This window comes from Eretmochelys imbricata, chromosome 7 (assembly GCF_965152235.1).
Source record: "Eretmochelys imbricata isolate rEreImb1 chromosome 7, rEreImb1.hap1, whole genome shotgun sequence".
In the NCBI taxonomy this organism is placed as follows: domain Eukaryota; kingdom Metazoa; phylum Chordata; order Testudines; family Cheloniidae; genus Eretmochelys; species Eretmochelys imbricata.
The window spans coordinates 66,814,011-66,839,388 of NC_135578.1; the positions used below are offsets into that span (position 1 = coordinate 66,814,011).

The 25,378-nt window shown below is 41.3% G+C and overlaps 1 protein-coding gene across 1 annotated transcript in view; it reads left to right on the forward strand.

Annotated features, from left to right (window-relative positions):
* ZMIZ1 (zinc finger MIZ-type containing 1) overlaps window positions 1–25,378 on the forward strand; it is a 403,763-nt gene that overhangs the window by 229,897 nt on the left and 148,488 nt on the right. The window contains 1 exon segment of the mRNA XM_077821484.1: window positions 6,268–6,373. Coding sequence (XP_077677610.1) covers window positions 6,268–6,373 — 106 coding nt within the window.

Below are 25,378 nucleotides of genomic sequence, written 5' to 3' on the forward strand. Positions count from 1 at the left end.
GCTCGTCTACATTTGGGGTTTGCACTTTGGGTAGCTACATAGATGTAGTTACGTCAGTGGAAGTTTGCTTAGTGTATACGCAACGTCAGACACTCCCTCCAGGCGTGAGGAGTGGGGGGTGGGGCTGGAGGTCCTTATTGGCATGCCCGGTCCTTGCTGGTGCAAGTAGTGAGGTGCTGAGGTTGACAAAGGAATTCATATCTCCCCCTAGCATTTTTGAGTTTTACCACGGGATTCTCATCGCTAGCTTCAGTGTCACAGACTTGAGATGTGTTATCCATTTTTCTCTTTTTTTAAGATTTTATTTAATACACCTTTTAATAATACTCCAACTACCTGTGAAACAGCTCTGCTTATGAAGTAGTATGAGAGTTCATATCTTCTGTAGACTGCTGTCACTTACATGATCACGCTGAACTTATGAGCGGGCGCTTACATTCCACTCAGTAGAAGCCAGCTGGGCACATACGAATGGTGGGAGAACACAGAGCACTATCTGTCCTAGGACAGGTTTGTATCTGTTCCTGGTCTCTCATAATGTGTGTATATAGTGCACTCACTGCCTTCTGTGGGCGGAATGTGTGGCTGCAGCCAAGAGGGGATATATTGTGCAAACCCTAATGCATATGAATTGAAAAGGAGGGAAGAGATAAAAAGAAGGGGAGCTACCTGTGTCAGTGCTACCTACTCGTGAGGTTTTCAGATGAACCAAGTAGTTATATAGACATCTCAAATGTATATATAGTGCCTTTCATCTCAAAGGATCCCAAAGCACTTTATTGCTTTGGACATACTGCACCATCAAAAGGCAGCCAGCAGGCACAGAACATCCTGTATAACAGCAGGAGCATAAAGACACCCATAAATCCCACTTTTACTGGGTCAGTCCTGTCTTTTCATATGAGATCTTGGAGTCCTGTGCACTTATTTTGTTCTTTCACTTTGTCAGTCAAAATGTTTGAGTATTTTACCACTTGAAAGTGTTTGAGGTAGACTGCTAGCCCAACTTAAAAGGCTTTGTGTGTTCCTATCTCACTTTATTACTCACAAACCACTGTTCAAGGTCAAAGTTCGTCATAATGTGACAGGTGACAATATTGCAATGAGTCCAATGAGCTGATTACCCTGTAGTAAAAAATCCCTGCTTTGGCCCCTGAGGGGACAACATTGGGAACATGATCTTAGGTCCCTCCTTTCCCTAACTAATCTCTGTGGTTGCCAGAACCATAGAGAGCAGGGAAGGGAGGGACAGATGTGGGGCAAAGGCAGAGCTCCACTCCACTGCTCTGGGTGGAACTATTCCAAATGGAGCAGATTAAAAAAAGGAGCCAGGAAGCAGAGCAATCAAATATTTCGCAATGCTAATCATTGTTGCCACAAGGGTCGTAGGGTCTGATTTTCAAAACATGATCCTTATCCATGTGATGGGAGGGAGGGAAATGTGGAAAATGTCTGCTTTAAGGAGCAGAGACTTTATGGACTCTTTTATGTCCACAGAGAATAGGCACAATCTCAGTTTTAAGGTCCATTGTGAAAGACTAATAAATTGTGTGTCATTTTACTTACCTACTTTGGCTATCTGAATTGCTAAGGCAAACCTGCTGGATTTGTGTCTCTGAGTCTAGTCAAACCAGGTGCTGAGATCACTAAGGTAACTCACCTCCTCTCCCCTCCCTTCCCTCTTGTTCTTTTTAAAGCAGTTCTCTAGTCATGCTGCAAAAATCCTATTTGCTTTGTGTTTATCTGATCTTCCTCTGGTACTGGGAGGGGCGGGGGGAGAGAATTACCATCTACATTGCAGAATTGTAATTATAAAATTTCTGCTGTAGTCTTCAAACTGTATTCAGATAATTTCAAGGGTACACAAGTGGCTGAACACACAGCCCTCTGAACTAGCAATCAGTTGGCATTTTTATTTTTTTGAGAAGCTGGCAAATTGAATTGGGAAAATTCATTCTGATGCCAGCAGGGGGGGTGCTCTTGACTGCTGCCAGTTAAGAGATTCATTGAAAGTGCAACATAATGGGAAGGGAGTTTTGTAATAAGCAGTCATAAAGCTCTCTTGATTAACAGGCCTGTTAGGTTAAGAGGTGCATTGTTCCGGTACTTCATGTTGCGATGACAAGAAGGGCAGGGAGTGGAGCTAGCTACAGCAAGTCATGCCCTTTGCCTCACAAAAAGGAGAAAAAGGGGGAAGAAAAGCAGTGCTACTTTTTAATGAGAGAAGTTGATAGCTGCATTTCTGTGCTTACTTGGTATCAGTTTTCCATTATTACAACCCAACACTAATATCTTTTTGCTCATTATTGATGCCCATGAGATTCCAGCCTGCCGGAACCCTGCTGAACTATGGCGCAGCGGCTAAATGTGGTGTTTCAGTCACGAATGCAATGTGGTGTAGGTTAAAGGTGTTAAAGTACTGGATGCAGTCAGATCTGCCTGTAGGCAACCATTTGAAATAATGCAGGAATCTGAAAATAGTGTATGTACTTCTCCTAAAAACACCTTTTGAAATTGTTAACACATCTAAACTAAAGTAACCTCTCCATTTCATGTAGCAAACTATGTATGTCCTAAGGACTTCTATAAAATTCCATAGAAAAATTTTAAATACAGACCTTGAGCTGGCCAAATGTCTTTGAGCAAGTGCTTTTACGTCACCATGAAGGAGACCCCGGGCTCAGTTTCTGGTCTTGGCATAACTATCAGCTGCACCTTTTATAAGAGATGGGTCTGATTTTAAATCCAGTTTTATGGCTCGCTGTACCTGGCCCAGCAGGGATGCACTTTCTACATTATAAAATTACATCATGTATGACCACGGTGGTAAACAATTAAGTTAGCTGACTCACTGCAGAACATGAGTTCGCAGCCTACTTAGGCCAGGACAAATTGCCGCTGGTGTTGTGTATCAGCTAATCATGACTGAACCCTGCAGAGTTAGTTGAAATGATGCTGATCACAATTCATCCTGGCCTAACCTAACCACTAACTTGTGGTCACACTGTGTAATCTAACTTGCATCTGCTCACTTTAATTTGCAGTTGGGTTCAAACACAATAAAACTTTATAATGCAGACAAACTGATTCAAATTGGGTTGGGTTGTACCAGTCAGCAAATTAGTATTTCTTTCAGAGACTACCATCTTGTTCTCCAGAATAGGTGTTGATTTAAAATAGAAGAAGGAAGAGAAGAAAGTCTCTAGCTCTGGTGGCGGTGGCGGCTTTCAAAAGTTCTCTAGCTGTTACAGTTGCAAAGAAGGTATCAAAAATGTGAACCAAATGTAATCAATGCAGAGATGTCTATGTGAATTTGCAGAGAGCCTAGGACAAAAGCTCTGAGAGGTGGGAACTGCCCTATTCATGTTAACTTAGATGCCCAATAAAAACAGAGATAGGTGTGGCTTCATGAAGCCAAAAGGGCAGAGGAGAGGAGGGGAGCCCAGAGGGACATCTGAGAAGACCATTTTGTAGACCCTAGCAGGGCATCCACCATCAGGCACAGAATGGGTGGTCCCTCTACTTAGTATAACTAATGGGGCGGGGGGGAGGGAAATTCCCCAGTAGAAAATGGCTGCTTTGTCAAAATGGAGATTTCCACAGGAAATGTCCATTTTTGATTACACATGCTGGATTGTTGTTGGAAAAAAATATTTTTAATGAAATTTTTCATGTAGGGAATAATTTCAAAAATTATTTCTGGACCAGTTCTATTATTTACATGTCCATAGATTGATTCACAGACTCCTACTTACAGAAATTACTTTATACATCACTTTTGGATTGGGCCTGGACACGTCAATATGACCTGCCCAGGGCCACAGAGGTGTGATCAGTATCAGAGACGAGCCTGGAGGCCTTAAACCCAGTCGTCTTCTCAGATCCAGATCATGCCAAGTACAGAAGAATATTTACTATAATTAGTTAAATAAATAAATTAAATAAATTAAATAAAAATTGGTTGCAAATAATGAGCATAACAGATAGTGCCTTTTCTGTATTTAGGCTTAAACTGACCCTGACTTTCTGATCTGACTAATAACATTACTATAATCATAGACTGTGTGTCATAGGTCAGGCTCTATGATTGTGTCTTTCCTGAATTAATGTCGAGAACTTTTTCCATAATTAGCAAGATGTTGGTTGGAAGTCCTTACTTGGCCTTTGGCCATCAGTATCTGTGTCCATTAGTCCATATTTTAAACAGAACCAGGCATAAAAATGTCAATGAATTTTGCAAGTAAACACACTTTACTCTAGTTTCATTGATGAACAGACGTATCCGCTTTCATTCCTATCCAGTTTCAAAATATTAAGCTTGCAGATAATGTGCCAGTCAAAACAGCATTTTAATAAAGGCAGGCAGGCAGGTTCTCTTTTTTATCTCAATGAAGTGAGCTGCACTTTAAATTAGCTAGTGTGTGATGTTAGAATAGATGGTGCCTAAATGAGTATCAATTATGTTTGCATAATAACAGGACATCCCTCTCAGGAGCCTTTAACAAGATTAAAAAATGAGCTTCCAGTTTGCTTTTTCCAGATCTCTTTCATGACATGTACCTGACGGTATGAATGGGCAAATAGATTAATATTTGGATTCTGGCGATACTCCGTTTAGGGGGTGCAAACATCTGGAGCCCGCCAAATGTGAGTATCCTCCAACTCCAAATATCTGTCTGACAGCCTTCCATCCCAAAAGGGCTTAGGCTTCTCGCCGCTCATGAGCCATCTGGGGGTTTTGTTAATGTCTCCAGGGCCCTGATCCTGTGAAGACTTTTGCATGAGCTTAACTTTATGCACGTGAGTTGTCCCACTGCATCAATATTTTGCAAGATCAAGACCTTGAATCTTAACAAAGACACCAATACTAACAACTGTGCTGTTACATGTAGGGGTTTGAAGATTATTTTATTGAGTTCAAAATGTTTCATGATTTATCAAAAAATAAACAGGCCTTTTCTCCTAAATGATAATTCTCTTCCTATCTAAAATTTTACTTTATCTCTTCAACTAACATAGATAAACTGGATGTAAAGGGCTGGCTGCAGTGTTCCAGACCTGTATATTATTAGGTTGATTATTCCAAATTTAATCTTGTTTGTTTGTCATGAAGATCTCTGATGCTCGATTTTGAGATTAGAAGTGTTAAAGAAAATGAAAGGGGAAACCACCTGATGCAGTTGCATAAATCTTAGTTTCCAAATTAACATCAACAAAAATCTATCCATAAACTGCAGCAGTATCTGTAGTAATACTCTCTTAATAAGAAAATCTGATTCTTTATTGTTAATTAGGAAAAGTAGATACTGGAAAACAATTTGGAATGAGAAGATTCATGTGATAGAACTGACTACTTAACACAGAATGGTAAATTTCATTACCATTTATAGGTTATTGTGTATCTTGGTTTCTAACTCTGTTCTGTACCATTGCTCTTTTGAGAGCTGGTTCTAAACAGAGATAATTGCACACAAATGTGCACTGTCTTTTAATTTAACGTGTGGATTTGATCCTGAGACAAGGAAGGAAAAAGAATATTTTATTTTTTGGGTTGTAAGCTACTGAGAGCATGGATTGTCTCTCATGGCACCTAGTGCAGTAGAGCTTCAGTTGTGGCTGGGGCCTTTTGGTACTGTTGCAATACAAATAAATAAAACTGGCTCTATTGCCTACACCTTACTTAAGTTCTCCTTTCAGCTTGTATGATATATGTTTGGATAATACTTTGTTTATATAGACCTTTTATTATAGATCCTGTTTATCCAGAAGGTATCCCAAGATATTTCCCAGAAAGTATACAGTGCTACTGAAGTGCAGCCACCTCTGGGGTGGAGGGTGGCAGCTGACCAGAACATTGCGTGTTGCATAGCAGTGAGGTGGGAGGATTTTTTAATCAAGAAGATCAAGACAGTGCTCTTAAGAACAATGCATTGTGCTTGTTAATGTCTGTGCAGCAGTGTTTAAGATCTGGTCTGATAGTTCCTAAATACAATAAAATATGTCATGCTTCAGTGTATATGAAAGTTCTACTGTTTGTTTGTATTAAGCTTTGCCTCTCCAGGGGAACGAACAGATAACAGATGCAAAAGTGCAGGTTTCTGTGCTTGTTTGAAAAACTGTTGGAGAACAATGCCTCATCCCCATGTATATGCTATGGATGTCACAGCAGCAGACAGTTGTGTACCATTTGTGTCAATATGCAGGTTAATGTGACTTTGCAAGGAGCTAGAATTAACCCCCACTGAAGCTTTCTCTTTCCCTTCACAGGTTGTTAGTCGAGTGGCAGCACAGCAAGGATTTGACTTGGATCTTGGATACAGGCTACTGGCCGTATGTGCAGCCAACAGGGACAAATTCACTCCAAAATCAGCTGGTAGGAAAAGGCTATTTCCATTATATCAATGGTTCTTTCAGGGTCAAATTCTGAACAAATATCACCAAGTATCTTGCTCCATCATAGCTACTGAATGTGCTGGCCATGAACCAGGGATACCTGATGCTGGGAACCCCTGCATTCTCTCCAAAAAGTGTCACTCGCTGCCCTGGTGCTCCTCCTAGTTAGTGTTACTTCCAGAAACAAGGTCCTTAATATTCTATAATCCTGAGATGGAAAAAAATCCCTCAGGGAGAACCTATACACCCAATCCCACCATTTTAGTGAACTCTTAATCTCTCGCATTGCCTTTCTATAATGTGTCTATTTGTCTCATTCTTTCAAATTCCTTCTACAATCCTAACTGTATCTAGTGTGGACTTTTTGTTGTGTGGGCCATAGGTGTCTGTATAAAAGAGTACCACTTGTTCTTACAATTTGTGCTGTTTGGTAGTATTCCCACCTATTCTTAACCTATATAATACCATGCAACCACCATTCCAATAGTCTGGCAAACAATGCATTCACTTCTATTTTACCACAGCTTTCTACCAAAGTAGCAATAATGGACCCTTGACATGTCACCATTGTGTGGGAGAGATGAAGAATCCATTGTTTTGTGTCTTTTTGCCGCACTTGCTTACATTTATTTACTGTGCTTAATTTTCACCTATTCTCTTAGTTGACTAATGTCAATATAGCACACACAATCTAGGAAAAAAGAAAAGGAGTACTTGTGGCACCTTAGAGACTAACCAATTTATTTGAGCATGAGCTTTCGTGAGCTACAGCTCACTTCATCGGATGCATACCGTGGAGTTTCCACGGTATGCATCCGATGAAGTGAGCTGTAGCTCACGAAAGCTCATGCTCAAATAAATTGGTTAGTTTCTAAGGTGCCACAAGTACTCCTTTTCTTTTTGCAAATACAGACTAACACGGCTGTTACTCTGAAATCTAGGAAAATGAGCAGATAACTGCTCCTTTTCAGAATTGGACATACTTAATTGTATTGCCTTCGTGCTTAGTATCGACTGCCATGCCACCACAGTCACAACCTCAGCAAATGTTACCTCCTTCCAAGACAATAATTCTTACCGTGAACTGATTGGATCCTACCACTGATTCTTATTGGTGCCAAACTTCCATTAATGGGTAACTTTTGCCTTCAGTGTTCAAGGCAGTTCCTTATCAAATAGTGGGTCATGCCTTATGTCATACTCATTGACTTCACAGATTTGCCTTTTGTGTGATTACCAGATTATTAATTTTGCTAAATGTCCAATAAATTGTCCATGATTTTCACTCCTCTAAGCACCTCCATGAAATATTTATTGGCTCTCAAAATGTTCTATCCAATTTATTAGGCATGATCTCCCATTTGTGAATTATCTCCAGTGATAGCTATCTGTTCTTTCCCTGATTAATCTTATAAGAAGCTTTTTAAATCCAGCTTTGTGTGTATTAAGATTCCTCTATTTCTAAATATGTTTAAAATAGACCTACTAAGGGTGCCGTGTAATTTCTTTTGCAACTTTTTCCTGATGTGGATCCCATCACGGTGCTGGCAGAGGGAAGGTTGTCAGTCTTCAGACATTTTCATTTCTTGATTCACTTTTCTTGCGTAGTCTTGACAACCTCCAGTTTTTCATTCCTTCTAGGGAAATGTTATGTCTGTGTTTGGCTGCTGCAAATAATTATTTTTTAGTCATATCTGTCTTCACTCAGTGCATTTCCCTTGCAACCCCAGAAAGGTATTGCTGTCTCTGTCATTAGCTGCTTGTAACTTTATGTATTTGGGAGTAAAAATCTTTAATTTTTAGCTTAACATATGATAGTAAGAATCTTCTTTTCACTCTCCTCCTTTGCTTACCATTTCCTACTCATGTACACAGCTTCATCCTTTAATTCCAATGACCTGAGGTGTTTGCTTTGACACGTGCCTGTTTTGCCTTGTGTTTCACCAATAATATTTGCATTTCCTTTTCCATAAACATCAACTTTTCACAATCGCCCTTGTTACCAAATTTGCTAGAGTAGGAGCATAACCATGGGCATCTATTAATGAATCTGTGAAAAGTCGCATCAGTAGACGTAGTCCATGCCCAGAAGGGCTTATGTTCACATGGCAGACATGTGAGAGCTACTACAATAAGTGGGGAAATTGGAAGGTGGGCAGACCCGAGTTACAAAAGCAAGGTCACTCCTAATCATTCTGACAGGAGGGGTTCAGAGTAAATTCCAAATATCCTCACTGCTTTATGGTCTGTTAAGCCACAATGATTCTACTCCCTCATGCAACTTCCGCTAAGATCTTCTGTCAGTTTTTTCTTGACACTACCTTTTCTCCTTCAGCGTTTTCTCTGGATCTTTCTAAGTACTCTATATTCCTCAGTATTTATAGCTCCCTTCATGACTCACTTCAGTTATTATGTCAAGAAGTCTTGCATGTGTAGTTTCTGAATAACATTTTCTTTTTCCCCGGCCTGGCTTGTTGATTTTCTTTAGGACACCTCCAAAACTTTATCTGAATGACCTCCTTTCCTACTCCCAAGATGTGCTGATGTATATCCCGCATGATTTTTTAAAATCAAATAGTTTTTTGGAGTATTTTCTTTCTCTGGACTTAATGTTGAGGAATGTGCAAGGGTTTGAGTCCATTCCTACAAATTACACTTTAATGTTATTAAGGAAAGATACTTCTATAAATGCTGTTATTCCATATTGTCCACCACTTTGACATGTGAGATAAGCAAAATTTCATTAGAGAGAGGTAACCAGAAATTGTTGAAAACCCCTCTGCAGCCCATAGTTTCTAGATTACTTATTTGGTCTAAAATGAATATGACCCTCATTTTTTATGTGTAAAAATCCAAAAATATGAGATGCAGTGATTATTAAATGGTTCGTTATGTATCCCCTATCTATTGTTTCTATATGTGTTACATAGAAATCATTAGGAAAGTCAAGTGTTGCCCTAAAAAATAAAGTTGTTCCCATTAATAGTAATTTCTTGCCAACATCTTTTTATAAGTTAAAGTGGCTTAGCTGAATCTTTTTTAAAAGGAGGTTCCAATTAGAAAAGTAACTGTTAAAATTGCCCTTACTGCATACTTGCTGCGTGTGTATCCCCCAAATCATACCTGCTAACGTTACTGAAAACCTCTTTTGTGTGGGAATGTTAGAGTATTGCCATACAGGACATACAGTTCTCGGAGATCAAGCTGGGGTATATTCTGACTCATGCATCAGTGGCCAAATTGTAAGCTAATTTCTAACGGCAGAATCTTTGTTACTGGGATGATGTAAGTGGGGAAAATCATAGCTTGATTTTCAGTTCTCAGATTTAGTTTGCAGAGCTGATAGTTAGAATAAACATCTTTTTTTACTTTTAAACTGAGCAGAATTAATCTGGATATAATTGAGAGGCTAGATATGGTACCCTAAAATAGCCTTTTTACAGAGGCATTTTCTTGTATTTGCAATCCAATGTCTTGAGAGCTGAAGATCTGCTTTTTATTATTGTGCATATTTTGAACTTTTTTCCCTTCATGAGTTGGAATTGCTTTACTAGAATCAGTCACTTTGTTATGGTTAAAGGGGTTGGTATTGGCACTTCCTGTCAGTTAGGAAAGTATTTCCTTTTCGAGGAGTGTCTTCTTTACAGTTAACACTGAGTCTTCATATACCATGGTGAGACTCCAAATGACTTCAGTGCAAAATGGAATTTTGGAGAGCAAACTTATCACATGCAAATTCTTAACAGTCTAAATTGATCCATCTATTTGTTGTAATGCAAAGGGTAATATTTTAACAGTCTTGTGTTTAAGAAAAAGTACATGACTGTTAACTATTTGCCCTTCCGTAATGTTTTTCATATTAGGATCCCAAAGCATTTTGCAAGCATTAACTGTGGGACTAGATTTGGAAGATGTCGCAAACCCTTAGTTTATTTAAGGGTCTGGTCTCCCTGTTCTAGTTTGATAGCTCCCCTTAACAAAGAATGACTGGCAAATCGGAGAGGCACAATACCCGAGGGCTCTAAACCCAGAGGCTCCACAGCGGTTTGTGAAGTACAGACAAGAGAGCAAATGTTGGGACAATGCAGTGGAATGTGTAGTGCAGTGGTTTGTATTGTGTAGGCAGCTGAACAGTTGGATTGACCACCAGACACACTGCAAGAACATTGCGTCCCAAAAGACCTGAAACATCCTGGCTATTATCTTTGATTCCTTCTGTGAAAAGAAAGTTCCCATTGGCTTCAGTGGGACCAGGATATCACCCCGATATATAAATGGGCCTTTTTGTGTATCACAATACAAGAATTCTTGCAATACACAAGTCCCTCACTCTTGTAGAAGAAGTGCCTAACAATTTACACTAGTATCAAGTTCACAATAAGGCCAGAATTGGAATTTATACTGACACGCTCCACAGTATGGTTGAGGGACTTCGAGGAGGTGGTGTTGGGAAGCTGGCACTGTTGCTGTTCGTGCTGCAGCTTTTCTGTGGATGAAGAGAAAATTCATTCTGCCACTTTTCACAAACATTAAATGTGTTTATAAAGTTCTGTTTCCCCCCATGCCCCAACCCCACCCTGAAAAAAGAAAGAGATTATTGTTACATTGGCAATAAGACAATATGCATTCAAAAATGAGGGTGCCAACTGTAAATATCTATCCCATTTTCTTAGAACTGTGATTATTTTTCCTTTTTTGGGGAGAGGGGCAGGTAAATGGCATACTAAAATAAAATTAATTTGCTAAACTACTCATTGAGTTGTGTATACTATAGGGATGAACAAACGACTTTTTGCCAGATAACAAGTGGCTTCAAATGTCAATCATCTCCAAAGTTTTCTGGAAGCTTGGATTGGTCCAGATCAGTGTCATTCACTGCCTCCTCTCCTCTCTAAGCCCTGCAGCCACTATGTCTTTCCTCTCACTACTCTAGGGTGACCAGATGTCCCGATTTTATAGGGACAGTCCCGATATCTGGGGCTTTTTCTTATATAGGCTCCTATTACCCCCCACCCCCGTCCCAATTTTTCACACTTGCTGTCTGGTCACCATACACTACTATTCCATCCCCCTAACATTTTAATTTGGGGCAAATCAGTTCTTAGGTTTTCTCTGCTTAGCTCTGAATTGCTGCCCACTGGATTTTAGACCTCTCCATTGACTTGTGTCCCAGAGCACTGTGTATATGTGGTGTGCACTCTGGAGGGTCCAGTCATTGCCAGAGTAATGATGTGAGCAACATGTAGAGGTCTCCAGACCTGGTGGCAATCTGAAATGACAGGGAGGAGGAAGTGGCGGGGGAAGGACAGAGATGAAGGAAGATGGTTCATTGGGTGTGGTGGGAAGGAGAAGCTTCTGATGGGGTGCATCTTTAAAAGGTGTGTTCTTACATTTTATTAGCTAATGCATTGCCACTAAAAGGAGGTAAAGTCCTAGTGAAGAGAAGGCAGTTTGTAGTTTTCACATGTGTTTAGCAGTCAGGGTGAAGACTCTGGGAGCCTACAGGGCCAGTGCAACCACTAGGCAAACTAGGCGGCCGCCTGAGACGTCAAGTGGTTGGGGGAGGCCAAAAGCGTGCTCCAGGGAGGTGGTGGAGCGGAGATGAGCTGGTGCAGGAGGGCATGGGGAGGGCCGCCTGCAGCAAGTAACGGGCGGGCGGGGACACAGGGGAACCGCTCCCCGCCCCAGCTCACCTCTGCTCCGCCTCCTCCCCTCAGCATGTTGCTCCGCTCTGCTTCTCTCCCTCCCAGGCTTGCGGCGCCAAACAGCTGATTGGCGCTGCAAGCCTGGGAGGTGGGAGAGGTGGAACGGTGGTGGCGTGCTCAGGGAGGAGGCAGAGCAGAGGTGAGCTGGGGTGGGCAGCTGCCGCACGGCTCCCCGGGCTGAGGGGCCAGAGGGTGGGGGGGAGTTGCCGCAGGGGGGGGCACCTCAGGGTGGAGGGGTGGGGAGCTGCCGCAGGGCTCCCGGGGGGGCTGAGTGGGGTGCAAGGTGGAAGTTTTGCCTAGGGAGCGAAACATCCTTGCGCCAGCCCTGGGAGCCTAGGGTTTATCTTGATCTGCTAACATGTCGAAAAACGGAGTTGTCTTCACTAGGACTTTTACTTCCATGTTCGTTGCCACGTGTTAGCTGCTGTAAGGTGAGAATACATGTTTTTTCCTAGTGAAAACAAAGCCTGTTAGGTTATTGTTGGGGAAAATATCTGCCCCAAACTCTTCTAAAGTTCATCCATTACTGGCACAGCTCCTACATAGTGTACTTGTGCAGTTTTTTTCCCCACTTTTTGGCCGAAGCCCTTTGGGCATGGAGTGCAGGGGTTGCAGGATGGGTACAGGGTTGGGCAGGGGGCTCAGGGCAGGGGGTTAGGATGCAGAAGGGGTGCAGGTTGCGGCAGGGGGCTCAGGGCAGGGGATCTGGGAGCAGGAGGGGTGCAGGGTATGGCAGGGGGCTCAGGGCAGGGGGTCAGGGTGTGGGGTGCAGCAGGGGGCTTATGGCAGGGGGTCGGGGTGCAGGAGGGGTGTGAGGTGCGGCAGGGGGTCGGGGTGCAGGAAGGTTTTGCGGGGCAGGTCCGGCCCGGCGCGCACGAGGGGCAGGGCAGGCTCCCCGCCTGCCTGCCTGCCTGTCCGTCCTGCCCCCTCGTTGCTCCGGGAAGCGGCCGGAACCTGGAGGGCGGGGAGGGGACACAGGGGTCTGTGTGTTGCCCCAGCTGCGCCTCCAGGCACCACCCCCTGCAGCTTCCATTGGCTGGAAACTGTGGCCAACGGGAGCTTCGGGGGAGGTACCTGGCGCAGCCAGGGCAACACACAGGCCTCTGTGGTGTCCCGTCCCGCCCCCCCAGGTCCCAGCCGCTTCCCAGGCAGGCAGGCGGGGAGCCTGCCGTGCCCCCGGTGCGCGCCAGGCCGGAGCTGCCCTAGGTAAATGCTGGGGGGCTGCAGGGAGCTGGCCGGCCGCAGAAAATCGCGGGCCGCATGTTTGAGACCCCTGTTCTGGAGAGTGCCTAGGGAAACCCGTCTGGCATGAAAAGTATTAAAAGTTATTGTGTGGTTTTTCAATAGTAATGGTGATTTAATGACTTGTGCCTCTTGCCTCCGTTTCTTGGCATTTAACCTGTCATAATGGCTGCACCTCCATTTACTCTTATAGCCCATGCTGCTGTGTCTGGGCCACTGCCTCTGTAGCAGGTCGAATGCAGCATTTCCCACCCTGAAGACAGATGACACAGCTTTTAAAAATAGATGTTTGTCTCTTTTCATGACAGCTGCTCCCAAAATATCAACAGTAAATTCCGTTGACTTGTTGACACCTATAGGGAATGGCCCAGCAGGTTAGTTACATGCTCATTTGCTTCTGAACTACAGGCTACCTGCATGCCTTTGTGTTTGCCTGTCTTTTCTCTCCTCTTAATGCCTCCTCCCTCAGTGCGGCCTGAGTTCTCCTTGCAGCATAGTGCTGATTGGGACCCCTAGAGGTTCCAGGATTTAAATGAAGGCTCTTTGGAGCATGAGCTTGGCTGCTTTTGCCCTTCCAATCCAGCATTTTCAGTTGTATAATGCATTTATTTTAAGGCCTATTATGCAAGTAAAATGGAGTTCACAGATCATGTGGTTTGTTTTTTTTTTCTGGTAAGTCAGGAAGGAAATAATTTGCTACAGGTTTTTTTTTCATAAATACTTTAACAAGCTGCTGAACTTTTCCTTGCTCCCAGAGTAGCTTTTGCTTTTGTCAGTAGGCCAAGCTGGGGCCAGACAAGGGGACGACAGGATGAGATCATACAGGAGCTTTGTCGGAAAAAGACAGTGTTCGATATCTCTGCACTGAGAGAGGCCTGAGGGCAGTATTGTGCAGAGAAAGTACCTCAGCAGTCACTGAGAAACTGCAGCAAATGAATCCTGTGACAGCCTGGATGGGCGGCTAAGTGTTAGACATTTGATAGCAGAGATAGCAACTCTTTCTGTTAGATAGAGTGCTGTGATTGGCTTGTTTTCAACCACAGTTGTCTCTGTTTGGCTTTTTTTAGTATTGCAGTTAAACAATAACACTACTTAATCTTCTTAATTATGGACTTTATTAAATAAAGTATGAAACTTCATGTCATTAGGGTTTTGTGTATTAAGATTTGTTTGGTTTTGGGGTATCCTTTTAAGACCATAATGGCTTAACGTAAGAGTAATTAAGCTGTGCTTTTAGTGGGTCAGATACCAAAGTTATCAGTACAAAGGACCCTGAGATAACCAATTTATATTGCAGTTAAGTGAATTGGCAAGTAGCAGTTTTAAAACATAGCCTTGACATGATGCTGGAGCCAAAGCGTTTGTCTTGAGTAGGATAAAAGGTCTTTTTCTTGTTCAGTGTGTTAGCTAATGTGACTTAAAACATTGGTGTGGACAGAGTGAGTTGTATTTTAACACAGGTTATCTAGTCAGTGAACTCTTGGCTCTTCCCTACACTTCCAGCAAATAAGTGGATTCTGGTCTAGATATACAGTATCCTAAAAGAGAACAGCGATCATGGGTGGTTAAATAAGGGTGGTATTTGCTTTTAGGCCTCACCTTTTGTCTTGTATGTACGACGCTGGACTGGGTTCAGTTCCCAGGTCTCCCACACACTCAGTCTGTGCCCCTAGGCAAGTCAGTCAATCTCTCAGTGCCGCAGCTCTCCATCTGTGAATTAAGAATTAAAATGCCTCCTTTCTCTCACCCATGGCCCACCTGGTCTGCTGAAATTGAGAGGCCTTTGGGGCGGGGATTGCTTCTAAATCTATATTTGTGCAGTGCTTAGCACAGGGGGGCCTGATTACAGGTGGGACCCCTACACACTGCTAGAATTTCAATAATAATAATAATTCTATGTTGGAGTACAGATCCAAGAAATATAGCTCTATTAAATTTACGAATCTCCTTCTCAACAATTTATAGTGGCTTCAGCACACAAGCAGGTAATTCATGCCTAACTACTTAGTTTAGATTAATGGGCTAGGTTCACCAATTCCACATCCCTGCGCAGCCTGGCCTCCTGCACACCAGAGTGATTCACCACATGGGAGAGTAGCCAGTGTTAATGCTACCTAGGGGGAGCAGCTGTAGCTTGTGTCTGTGCTCCGTGGGCACCACATCAGCATAGACTATGGAAAGAATACAGTGAATTAGCTCATCCTGTCATTCATTTCCCAATGAGCATAATCCACTTTGAGGCTAGGCTGGAGCTGACAGTGGTTGTGGAAAGATTTCAGCCCTTTTTTATTACTGTAACCTTCCCTCAGTGGAACCTCTACTTCAGTGACTCTGCCCTTGGGTTTTTGGTGGTAGAGACAAACTTAAACCTGAGCTGACTGTGGCCCAATGCTTGTAAAGCACTTTGAAAGTGAAGAAATTGGTGACCTAACTGTCCAGCAGAAACCTGAAAGGAAAAGGGGTAGAAGATAGGGGAATGCATATATGCATATGGAGGAGAGAAGTAAGGAAATTCTTTATAGTGACATTTGCCCATCACAAGGTGCCCTTTCTGAGCTGTAATACAGTCTGGCACGTTATCCTTTTCCAGCTGTGCTTCATCCAGATGTACACCATTGGGTCACTCCAGTGCCCTTCTGTTGGTCTGGATGTACTGAGAGCATTCAATTAAATTCATAGGGAGTCCAGCCACCTGGACAGTAGGATTAGCTGCTTCCGATAGTATTCATAGCTTTTTGCCACTGATGTGCTGCACTACAGGAGCATGAATTGGATGAGCAAATCAGCTCATTCTATCCCAAGATAACAAGTGCAGTCAATATATGCAACTGAGTTTCTGCTGGTCAAAATCCCAAATCTATTTCTTAATTCTTGTATTCCTGTGTCACTTAGCCTTAAAGAATGTTCTTGCTCTTAACCCCTTGCACAGGAAACTAGTATTGCCCAGTATAAAGGTTAGTAGACAATGCTTATTTTCAGAGAAGAATTATGAGTTAGGTTAATTTCCATGCAGAGAAGTATTATTTTTTTAATAGTTTTTACTATTACATCTCCTTTCATTCTTCTTAGTTCTTTCCAGATATAATACACCTGTAACAAAAAATTTAGAATAGGTGCTGTGTGATAAAACATAATTTTAAACGTCAGTTAAAGAATAATCAAAGAATCAAGCAGATCCAGTCTAATAAATTATGCTGATTTTTAAACCATATCTTTCTGACATCATATGGAAGTGGAAGTAAAGGAGCAATGTCCTAGAGTAATAGAAATTAGATAAGGAGAGTAGATATGAAGCAACCTTTTAGAACATATATTCCCCTCATCGGTGAAAGATTGCCTACAGTGTATAAACGTATGTTTTCTGTGAAACTCAGTGGAGGTAAATTTGTCCATCTTTGAAAATGCACCTTGATTGTTCTCTTTATATACACTGTTTTCTTCCATTTTACTTCACTTTTTAATAACCCATAAAGAAAACAATCAGTGCATGTTTCCTCTGCAGGTGTTCCAGGTAGAGAGAAAACTGCCTTATTTTATTTATTTATTTGTTTGTTTGTTTACGTGATTGGCTTTTTTATTTATTTATTTATTTTGTTGACCTGTTCTTTTAATTCTAACATCCCCTTGTTCTTTTGTATTCTTGACATCTGAGCATGCTAAATCATTGTATGTAGCAGTTGTAGGTAGGAAATAAATTAAGGAATAAGGGGAGAAATTGCTTTTCACTTACAAAAATAAATTAGTGTTCAGCATGAAGACTGATTTGGACCTAAGACTAGAAAGGGGGCCTGAATCAAACCCCTATATGTAACCAACTGCAAACCCCTATATGTAACCAACCTCCAACTGCAGGTTGATCTGACCTTAATAGCTTGAGCCCATCTGTTACCAAATGGGGGTGGGTGTGTATGTGTGTGTAGCCAAAGTGTGGATTGGTGGCAGCATCCCTAGTGGAGTTTAACACAACTCTGGCTCGCTGAGCTGCCTTAGACAAGACTTTTGACCCCCTTTTCTCCATATGTAAAGTGAGGATGATTATTACCTACATATCGACACAGGGGCATTGTGAGGATAAATTGTTTAAGACTTGTAACACATTTTGTAGGTGGGGTAAAAGTGTTTTTTAATGTTAAATATTATTAGTTCATTCCTCACTTTGCAACAATTAGGCAGGTGTATGAAGAGCCATTGCTTCCCTTTGTTAAAGCTGAGTCAGTCTGTATGTGGATTCTAGAGCACCAGCCTTACACTCTCAGCACTTTACAAAACGTTATACTGTACTCCATACAATAATGTTAAGCATGAACAAATTCATGAAGCTGCCATAAACCCCTCTGAAATCAAACCCCACACAGAAGTCTCATTAGCCCATTGACCCTTCCCTCCCCAGATGGAATGGAAACTGAGAGGCTGATCAATCTGGCCGCTCAGATTCCAGATTTGGAGAGAGCAAGTTCCAAAGTTTAAGTGCTTTCATGGAAAATGCTTGCCAACGCCCCCTGTCCTGGTTAAACCAAGGAGACACTGGCTTGTGCATCTCTGCTGATCACAACTATGGCATTTTAACACAAGGAAAGAGAAGTTAAGCATGGAATCATTTCCCAAACCATTTAGGGCTTTACAGATAGAAACCAATACCTGGAATTTCAGCTGATCACTCTGAGCCCTGAAAACCTCTAATGCAAGCTCTTGCAGTGCCTCATATATTAAAATATTTTTAATAGTCAATTTTATTTCTTTCTTTCTTTACTTTGGAGTCATTTAAACATACAAATCTGAACAAGACTGGTCCCCAGGAAGTAATATTGAACTTCTGAGAACAGAGTGGTTGGGTTTTGTCTGATGGTCTCCTCTACAGTTGCCTGGCTGGACCCAAATAATATTCATCTTACTTGCTTTGTAAAGTAAGGCCTTTTCATCATAGTAAAAACAAATCACACGTTTTAGTGTGCTAACTATAGAAGCAATTTCATTAAGACAAAGAATTGTAGTGGCCTCTAGATTCTCTATGTGAAAAATGATTCACCGCAGGTCTAAAAATGAGATTGGTAGATGTAAATTGTTGGGAATTTGTAATAGTCATCGTCTCCCACTGGGTATTATTGTGCAGGCCTTCTGGCCTTGAAATGCCAGACAGCAGTGTGAAAGGGAAGGGGTTTTTTTTTTTTGGAAGACTCATGGCTTTTTTTTTTTTTTTTTTAAATACTGCAGTTAAATATGTATCTGTCTTTCATTGAAATAATTAGCGGTAACCCCAAGAACTGTGAATTGACCTAAGTATAAACAACAAAGCAGGAAGGCATGTGGGGCGGGGGTCGGGAGAGGATGAAGTTTTCTTGGGAACAAAATCTTAGCAGAGAATCATTACAACAAAAGTACAGTTACAAAACATACTCTCCCTGCCCTGGTCATGTCAGTCACCTGGAGTGCTACACCGGGAGCTAAATATATGGCCCTGTCGTTAAATTGTTTGGGATGTTGTTAAAAATACAGAAGGTGCTGGAACAATTTGTATAGTGGGGGAGCTGAGAGTCATTGAACCAAACTGTAAACCGTGTATATGATGGAAACCACTTCAAGCCAGGGGGAGCAGCATCACCCCTAGTTCTAGCACATAGGTTAAAACATTACACAAAATATAAAAAATAACCCCCATGGCACAAGTAAAAATACCAAGGAGAGGAACGTCAGTGAGCAAAGGGAGGAGGAGCTAACAGTGCCCCAGGATGAGAGAGAGATTGTCCTATATTTTCCAAAGAGCAGAAGAATGGGCTGAGGCAGATGCTCTGAGTGGAGCAAATTCCACACCCTTGGAATGCTGCTTAGCAAAAGTTTGGCTCCACGTTGCAATAGTTAAACCTCTACAGTAACATAAATAATACTATAAAAAGAGGGCAGGTACTTCTTAGTTGTGGCTCAAAGGGAGGCTTTGATTACTCTATATATGCTTGTATATAAATTAACCTGCACATGTGCATGTTAAAATTACTTCAGGGTGCTTTACCTTCAGATACAGTATATCACCTTATGCGCAAATATGGGAACCCACACCACATCCAAGGGCAGAGACTCAGTTGACCAAAGGGAAGCAGCCAGTCCTTCTAGTGCATGCACATTTTGTAGGAGTCACACTTGTACCCCATGCAGACTAGCTGCTCCTCAAGTGCGGCAGCATTCTCTTCTGGCTGGAAGGTAAGACTCCCCATTGGAACAGTTTTCAACACATGCTCCACTGAAGGCTGGGTATTCTCTGGCACATCAGCATTTTTCTTCTCCCTGGACTCAGTATCATCAAATTGCCTCTTTCCAAAGCGCTTCTGAAATTTGGCCTAGGTGTATAAACTTCTGTGAGAGCACATACACTCTAGAACCTATTACAGGGAACATGAAGGACTTCAAGATATTTGACAGCTTTGATTATGAGGAGGGGAAACAGAAACACCGAAAATGATACGTGGAAAAATGGAGAAGAATCCCAACAGTCAGAGCCATCTTGACAATTTCCTATGACACAGCCCTCTTTGATTCACTGAGCTCCGGAGCCTGCTAGCCTTTTGTTTTGTGAAAGGCTATGTTGTCTCTCTCTCATTTCCTTGTGATCTGGTAGGATTCATGTCTTAGAGACTTCACTGAGAAATGTACAGGTTTGAGAGAGGTTGGGATTGTTCAGAATGGAGTGATTTGTTTTCAAAACCTGTCCTGTGGGGGGGAGGCTCAAGCACTAAACATGAAGGGGTATGTATGGTGGTCGTGGGGGGAGATGGATAAATGTGCTGAACACATTTATTTAACCTTAGCTCATCAATCAATGAACAATTAGGTAAGTGTTTTAGACTGGATAGAATGATGACAGACCAATGTAATTGGTACCTCCAAAGAGGTTCCTTTGTCCGCTTCAAAATGTTGAGATGCACAAGTGGGTGATACCCTCCATATAATCCTGGGAACAGATTAGGATTTTGGATACAAATCTGGGGATTTGTAGAAGTGTGTGTATGTGTATTATACAGTAAATACCCTGTGCTTGAGTGTGGTATAAAGTTTCTGTAAGCATGCTGTAAATTTGAATGATCATACTACTTAGGTGAGTAAATTACACATCCTATACCACTAAAGCTCTTATTCTGCATATGCCACTTTTGCTAGAGGAAAAAACTCCGATAGCAATGCTTTTGGGCTTGTCTAGCCAAACACTTAGTTCGCATCTAGCTGGATTGTGACTTTACCTGTCACTAGCCTGCCTTGATTAAAGCACACTAAGGAACTGTTAATGCACATCAGCAGGATCTGCATGGACAGTCAGTGCATGGTAGGCTGGCTACTGCGGGGTAAAGTCACACCCCAGCCTGTTGCAAACTAAATATACATATAGTCAAGTTCTTAGAGGATTGTAAATGTACTATTTTGGGGCACCTCCCCATATCAATGTGCAGAGCCACATGCCTTAGCTACCATGAGATCAACTGAACAGGCCTTGGAACAATGAAGATGGATTAGTGGGCAGAGTGCAGGTGAGGTAGTCAAAAGATACATGATAAATGCAATTTATCAGCTGCTAGCTCTGCAATTAATCTTCTGGCTCTCACTATCACATGTTTGGGTTAAAAAGCAAACAAAACTACCAATTAACCAGAATTCTTAGTTAACTGAAGTTCCTTTTACATCACCGCCCAAGATGAGAACGTTGGACCAGCTTTGCAGATTGGGTGGCCTTAAATGGATTATATTAGTTTGACTATTTAAAGATAGTTGGTTTGAAAATTCAGCTGGTATATTCTTTACTCACTCTGATTTTTATCACAAGATTATGGGAATTGAGATTGCAATTTTTCAAAGCCTTGTAGGGGATTTAGCCACACATCTTCCATTAAAAGTCACCGAAGATGCATAGTTAAATCCGCTACAGGAAAATCTCAACCTGTATGTCCCCTCCTCCCCCCACATGCACACCTAATGCGACAGTCTCACAGAGGATACAACTAGTGCTTGCTTGGCTTGGTTCCTCTACACCAGTGGTTCTCAACCAGGGGTACGTGTACCTGTGGGGATACACAGAGGTCTTCCAGGGGGTATATCAACTCACCTAGATATATACCTAGGTTTACAAAGGTTAAATAAAAAGCACTAACGAAGTCTGTACAAACTAACATTTCATACAATGATTTGTTTTTACTCCTCTATATACTATACACTGAAATATAAGTACAATACTTATATTCCAATCTATTTATTTTATAATTATATGGTAAAAATGAGAAAGTAAGCTACTTTTCTCTAATAGCATGTTGTGACACTTTTTTGTATTTTTATGTCTGATTTTATAAGCAAGTAATTTTTAAATGAGGTGAAACTTGTATTACACAAGACACATCAGACTCCTGAAAGGGGTATAGTAGTCTGGAAAGGTTGAGAACCGCTGCTCTACACAACAGTAATATTGTCAGCAATTGTGGCCTTGATGTAGCATGATAGTGAAGAATGTGCCTAACTTTAACCATGTGAGTAATCCCATCATGTGGTAACGTGTAAGTACCTTGCTGAGTGCGGGCCTCTGGGGACACCGGAGGTGAGTTCTGCAGACTGGTGAGACTAAAGGACGTATGGCACTCCGTAACTGTCCTATTTGTTTGTTGCCTCGTTTACTTGAAAATATTTGTATTTTTACAGTCCTGAGTTGCACCAAAATTTACCAGTCTAGAAGTTACATGTTTGCTTGATATGTTTACTGTTTTCCCTGCCCCGCCTCACAATCTGTACCCTTCCACATCCACCTTTCATTGCAACACTGCAGCACTTAATAATGGTTGTCATATAGTCCATCAAATTAAATTTTAAATGGCCATAAACAGAGGGGAATGGGCTGAATTATCAAAGCTAAGGCCATGTCTATACTACCACTTATTTCAGCAAAATTTATGTCGCTCAGGGTGTGAATATCCCCCCCCCCCCCCAGCACTATAAATTTCGGCAGCATAAGCCACTGGTTGTTGGGGTGGATTTATTATGTTGATCTCTCTCCAGTCTGCATAGAGTGGCTACACGAGAGATCTTATAGCGCAGCCACTGTAAGCTCTCTAGTGTAGACATAACCTTAGAGGCTTGTTTGAGCTGGTCTCTGTGTGCCGACTAAAATTGCAGAGGCATGTAAAAAGAAATCAGATATTCTTGTGGAAGTGTTTAGCAGAGCAGTCTGATGGGAGTCTGGGTTTTGATCCTGCTGCGTTGCCCTGATGCTTTGTGTTGCAGAGGCAGCTAGCTGTATTTTGACCTCCAGGGACTCCTGTTGCTATTTCTGCTGTCTGGATAAGGTTTGTTTATGTTCTCAGCACTATTAGAACTGTTTGCTTTTGTTTAATTAATACTTTATTATTTTTAAATTGTTAAAATGTTTCTAGAATTAACATGGATATAGAATTAAACAATATTCTGTTCAGTAAATGAAAGATCTACAGCAGGCTGGTACACGCCAAAATTAGAAAAGGATTCCTACAGAGGAATCAAATTCTATCTAATGTATCTACTCACTTGTAAATTTATTTTCATTGGAGACAAGCTGTATCAGTCTGCAGCTCATCCCTTAAATAAGTAAAAATGGGACATTTTGTCACTGCCAAAGAATTGGTGCTGTTGAGCTTTTTAAAAGGGTAATCTTGCCCCATTTTTGTCATCGACTTAATTGGCCAATCATAAAATCATCCTTACTCAGAAAAGCACAAGCACATGCTTAGATTTAAGCACATGCTTAGTTTCCATTGAACTCTGTGGGTTTTAAGTGCATGCCCTTATAGATAAGTACTTGCTTAAAGTGCTTTCTTGAATCAAGCTGTTAATACTAACCCTTCAGTTATTACAAACGATAAAGGAGGAGAGGAGGCAACAGAAGGGAATATGTGGCCAAATCAGAATCAGTGATATTCTGCTGAGATGGCTTCTGACTCATCAAGAACATGTAAAACACTGAGCATACTAGTAGTTTCATTGATATCAAAGTTAGTTTAAAGTGCTTAAATTTAGGCAAATGCTTAAGTTCTTTGGTGAATCAGCTGTATTCAAACCACAGAGTTACAGGAAATGGTTATTGGTGAAACATACACTATTGTGAATGGGAAGGTGTTCCAATACCTTCTCCTAGTCTCTAACAGTCTCTATGATGTATTTCTGGAGTTAATTCCCTTGTGAAACAATGTTAAGCATCTGTGTCTTTGAGTTTTTCCTAATTTAAGTCAACAATACTGTAAGAACGGAATGAAATGTGTGTCTGATTTCAGGTATTTTTAACACACCCTTCCTCATGGTATCCTTAACACACCTTTCCTCATGGTATCCAAGAGTAGTGCCTGACACACTGATCTCTTCAACTTTGTTTTTTTTCATTTCTTTTTTGAAATGAGTCTCTTTTTGCCCATGCTTTGAAATCAAATTACCCAGCCGCCTCTATTACAAAATTGGAACCAAGGAAAGGGTGTAAGGGGGGAAATAATTTAAAGGACGATTCCTTGTCTTTTGTGAGAAGATTTTATTCTTTTGGTTTTCTATGCTTGATTTATTTATTTTTAATGTCATACCATTTGCTGGTTTTAGATCATTAAGGAGTAGGAATTTTCCCCAAAGGGATGTAAAGGAAAACATGATACTCCTTACATGGAGATGTACACGTGGGACCTTCAGTAAAGCTTCCTAAATGACTAGGGTTGATTGTGAGCTTTTAAGTATGCTCACTGCCTAAATAACTCAGTAAACTTGCCCCGATGTACTAGCAAGGGATTAATCAAGTAGGTATACTGCAAAAGATCAGATTTCTTCCACTTGGTAAAACTCCTGCCATGGGGACTGATGGGCTGCATGGGAAGTTAATAAAGTTATCAACAGCATTTAATTCAGCAAGGAAAAGCAGGTAAGAGGGCTAAATAAATCATGACTTCTATTTTAAAATGTACTTAATATTCTGATCAGATGCACACATCTTCTAATCCTTATTTCCTGGTAATTGCTTGAGCCTACAAGTTTAAAAATATAGGCTGCCCTAGGATACTGGAAATGAAGCACCATGTTTGATGATTGCATGTGTGTATTTTTAAACAGAGAAAATAAACACCTTTCCCTTCTAGGTTTCTGCATTGAATTCTTCAGGTTAGTATCCACTGAAAGTTGTTGGTTTCTGAAGTTGCTTGATTGTCTTTGTGAGATGACTTGATGGAGGAGAGGTTCTCAGCAAATATGTATCTCTATCAGAAATGTTACTTGCATGCCAGCTAGCAGCTGTGTTCACAGTCTCAGGTTATGACTTCACTGCAGAAATGGTGGGGTCTTTACAGCAGGATAATGAACGTGCATTAGCTATCCTGCTGTAAAATCCTAGTGGAGACAAGACACTTGTCATTTTTATCAGGAGGTGTGAACTAAGCCAGGTCAGCTACAGCCCGGGAGCATATTGTTGACCGTGCCTACCCTAGTGTGTGGCTAAAAACTAAAGGTCCCTTCTGCTGAGCACTTACGGTTTCTATTAACTTGAATTGGAGCACCTCTGAAAATCAGGCCCTTAAAGTGTAAAAAGAAGGAAATATACCTCACTGTGTTTTCAAGTGATGTGAGAAAAGAAAACTTCTGTGGTTACCTTTTTGCTATACTTCAACTGAGCGTGCAGAGATGAAATAATCCTTCTTTAATGGAAAGTTGCTACACAACCTTATATAAACCATTGGATCTATTCCATCTTCTAGACTTACTCCTTTGAGAGATGTTATGCTATCAACTGTGAACATACAAATTTATGTTTTGCCTCAATATGGCAAATCTTACAGCTTAATATAGCACACTTAATAGAAGTATTTTGAGTATACTGTATAAAATGAATCTTTACTAATTTTTTTTACATTCTGTTGGCCAATTTTACATTTTAGTCAAGCTCTTGGTTCATTATATATTTGGCTATTTCTTTTTGTATGTATTTTTATCTACATGTAAAATTCAACTTAGGATTTTTTTAAACACCCACTGACGCAACCCACCACATTGTAAAGTGCATTTATCCCATCAAA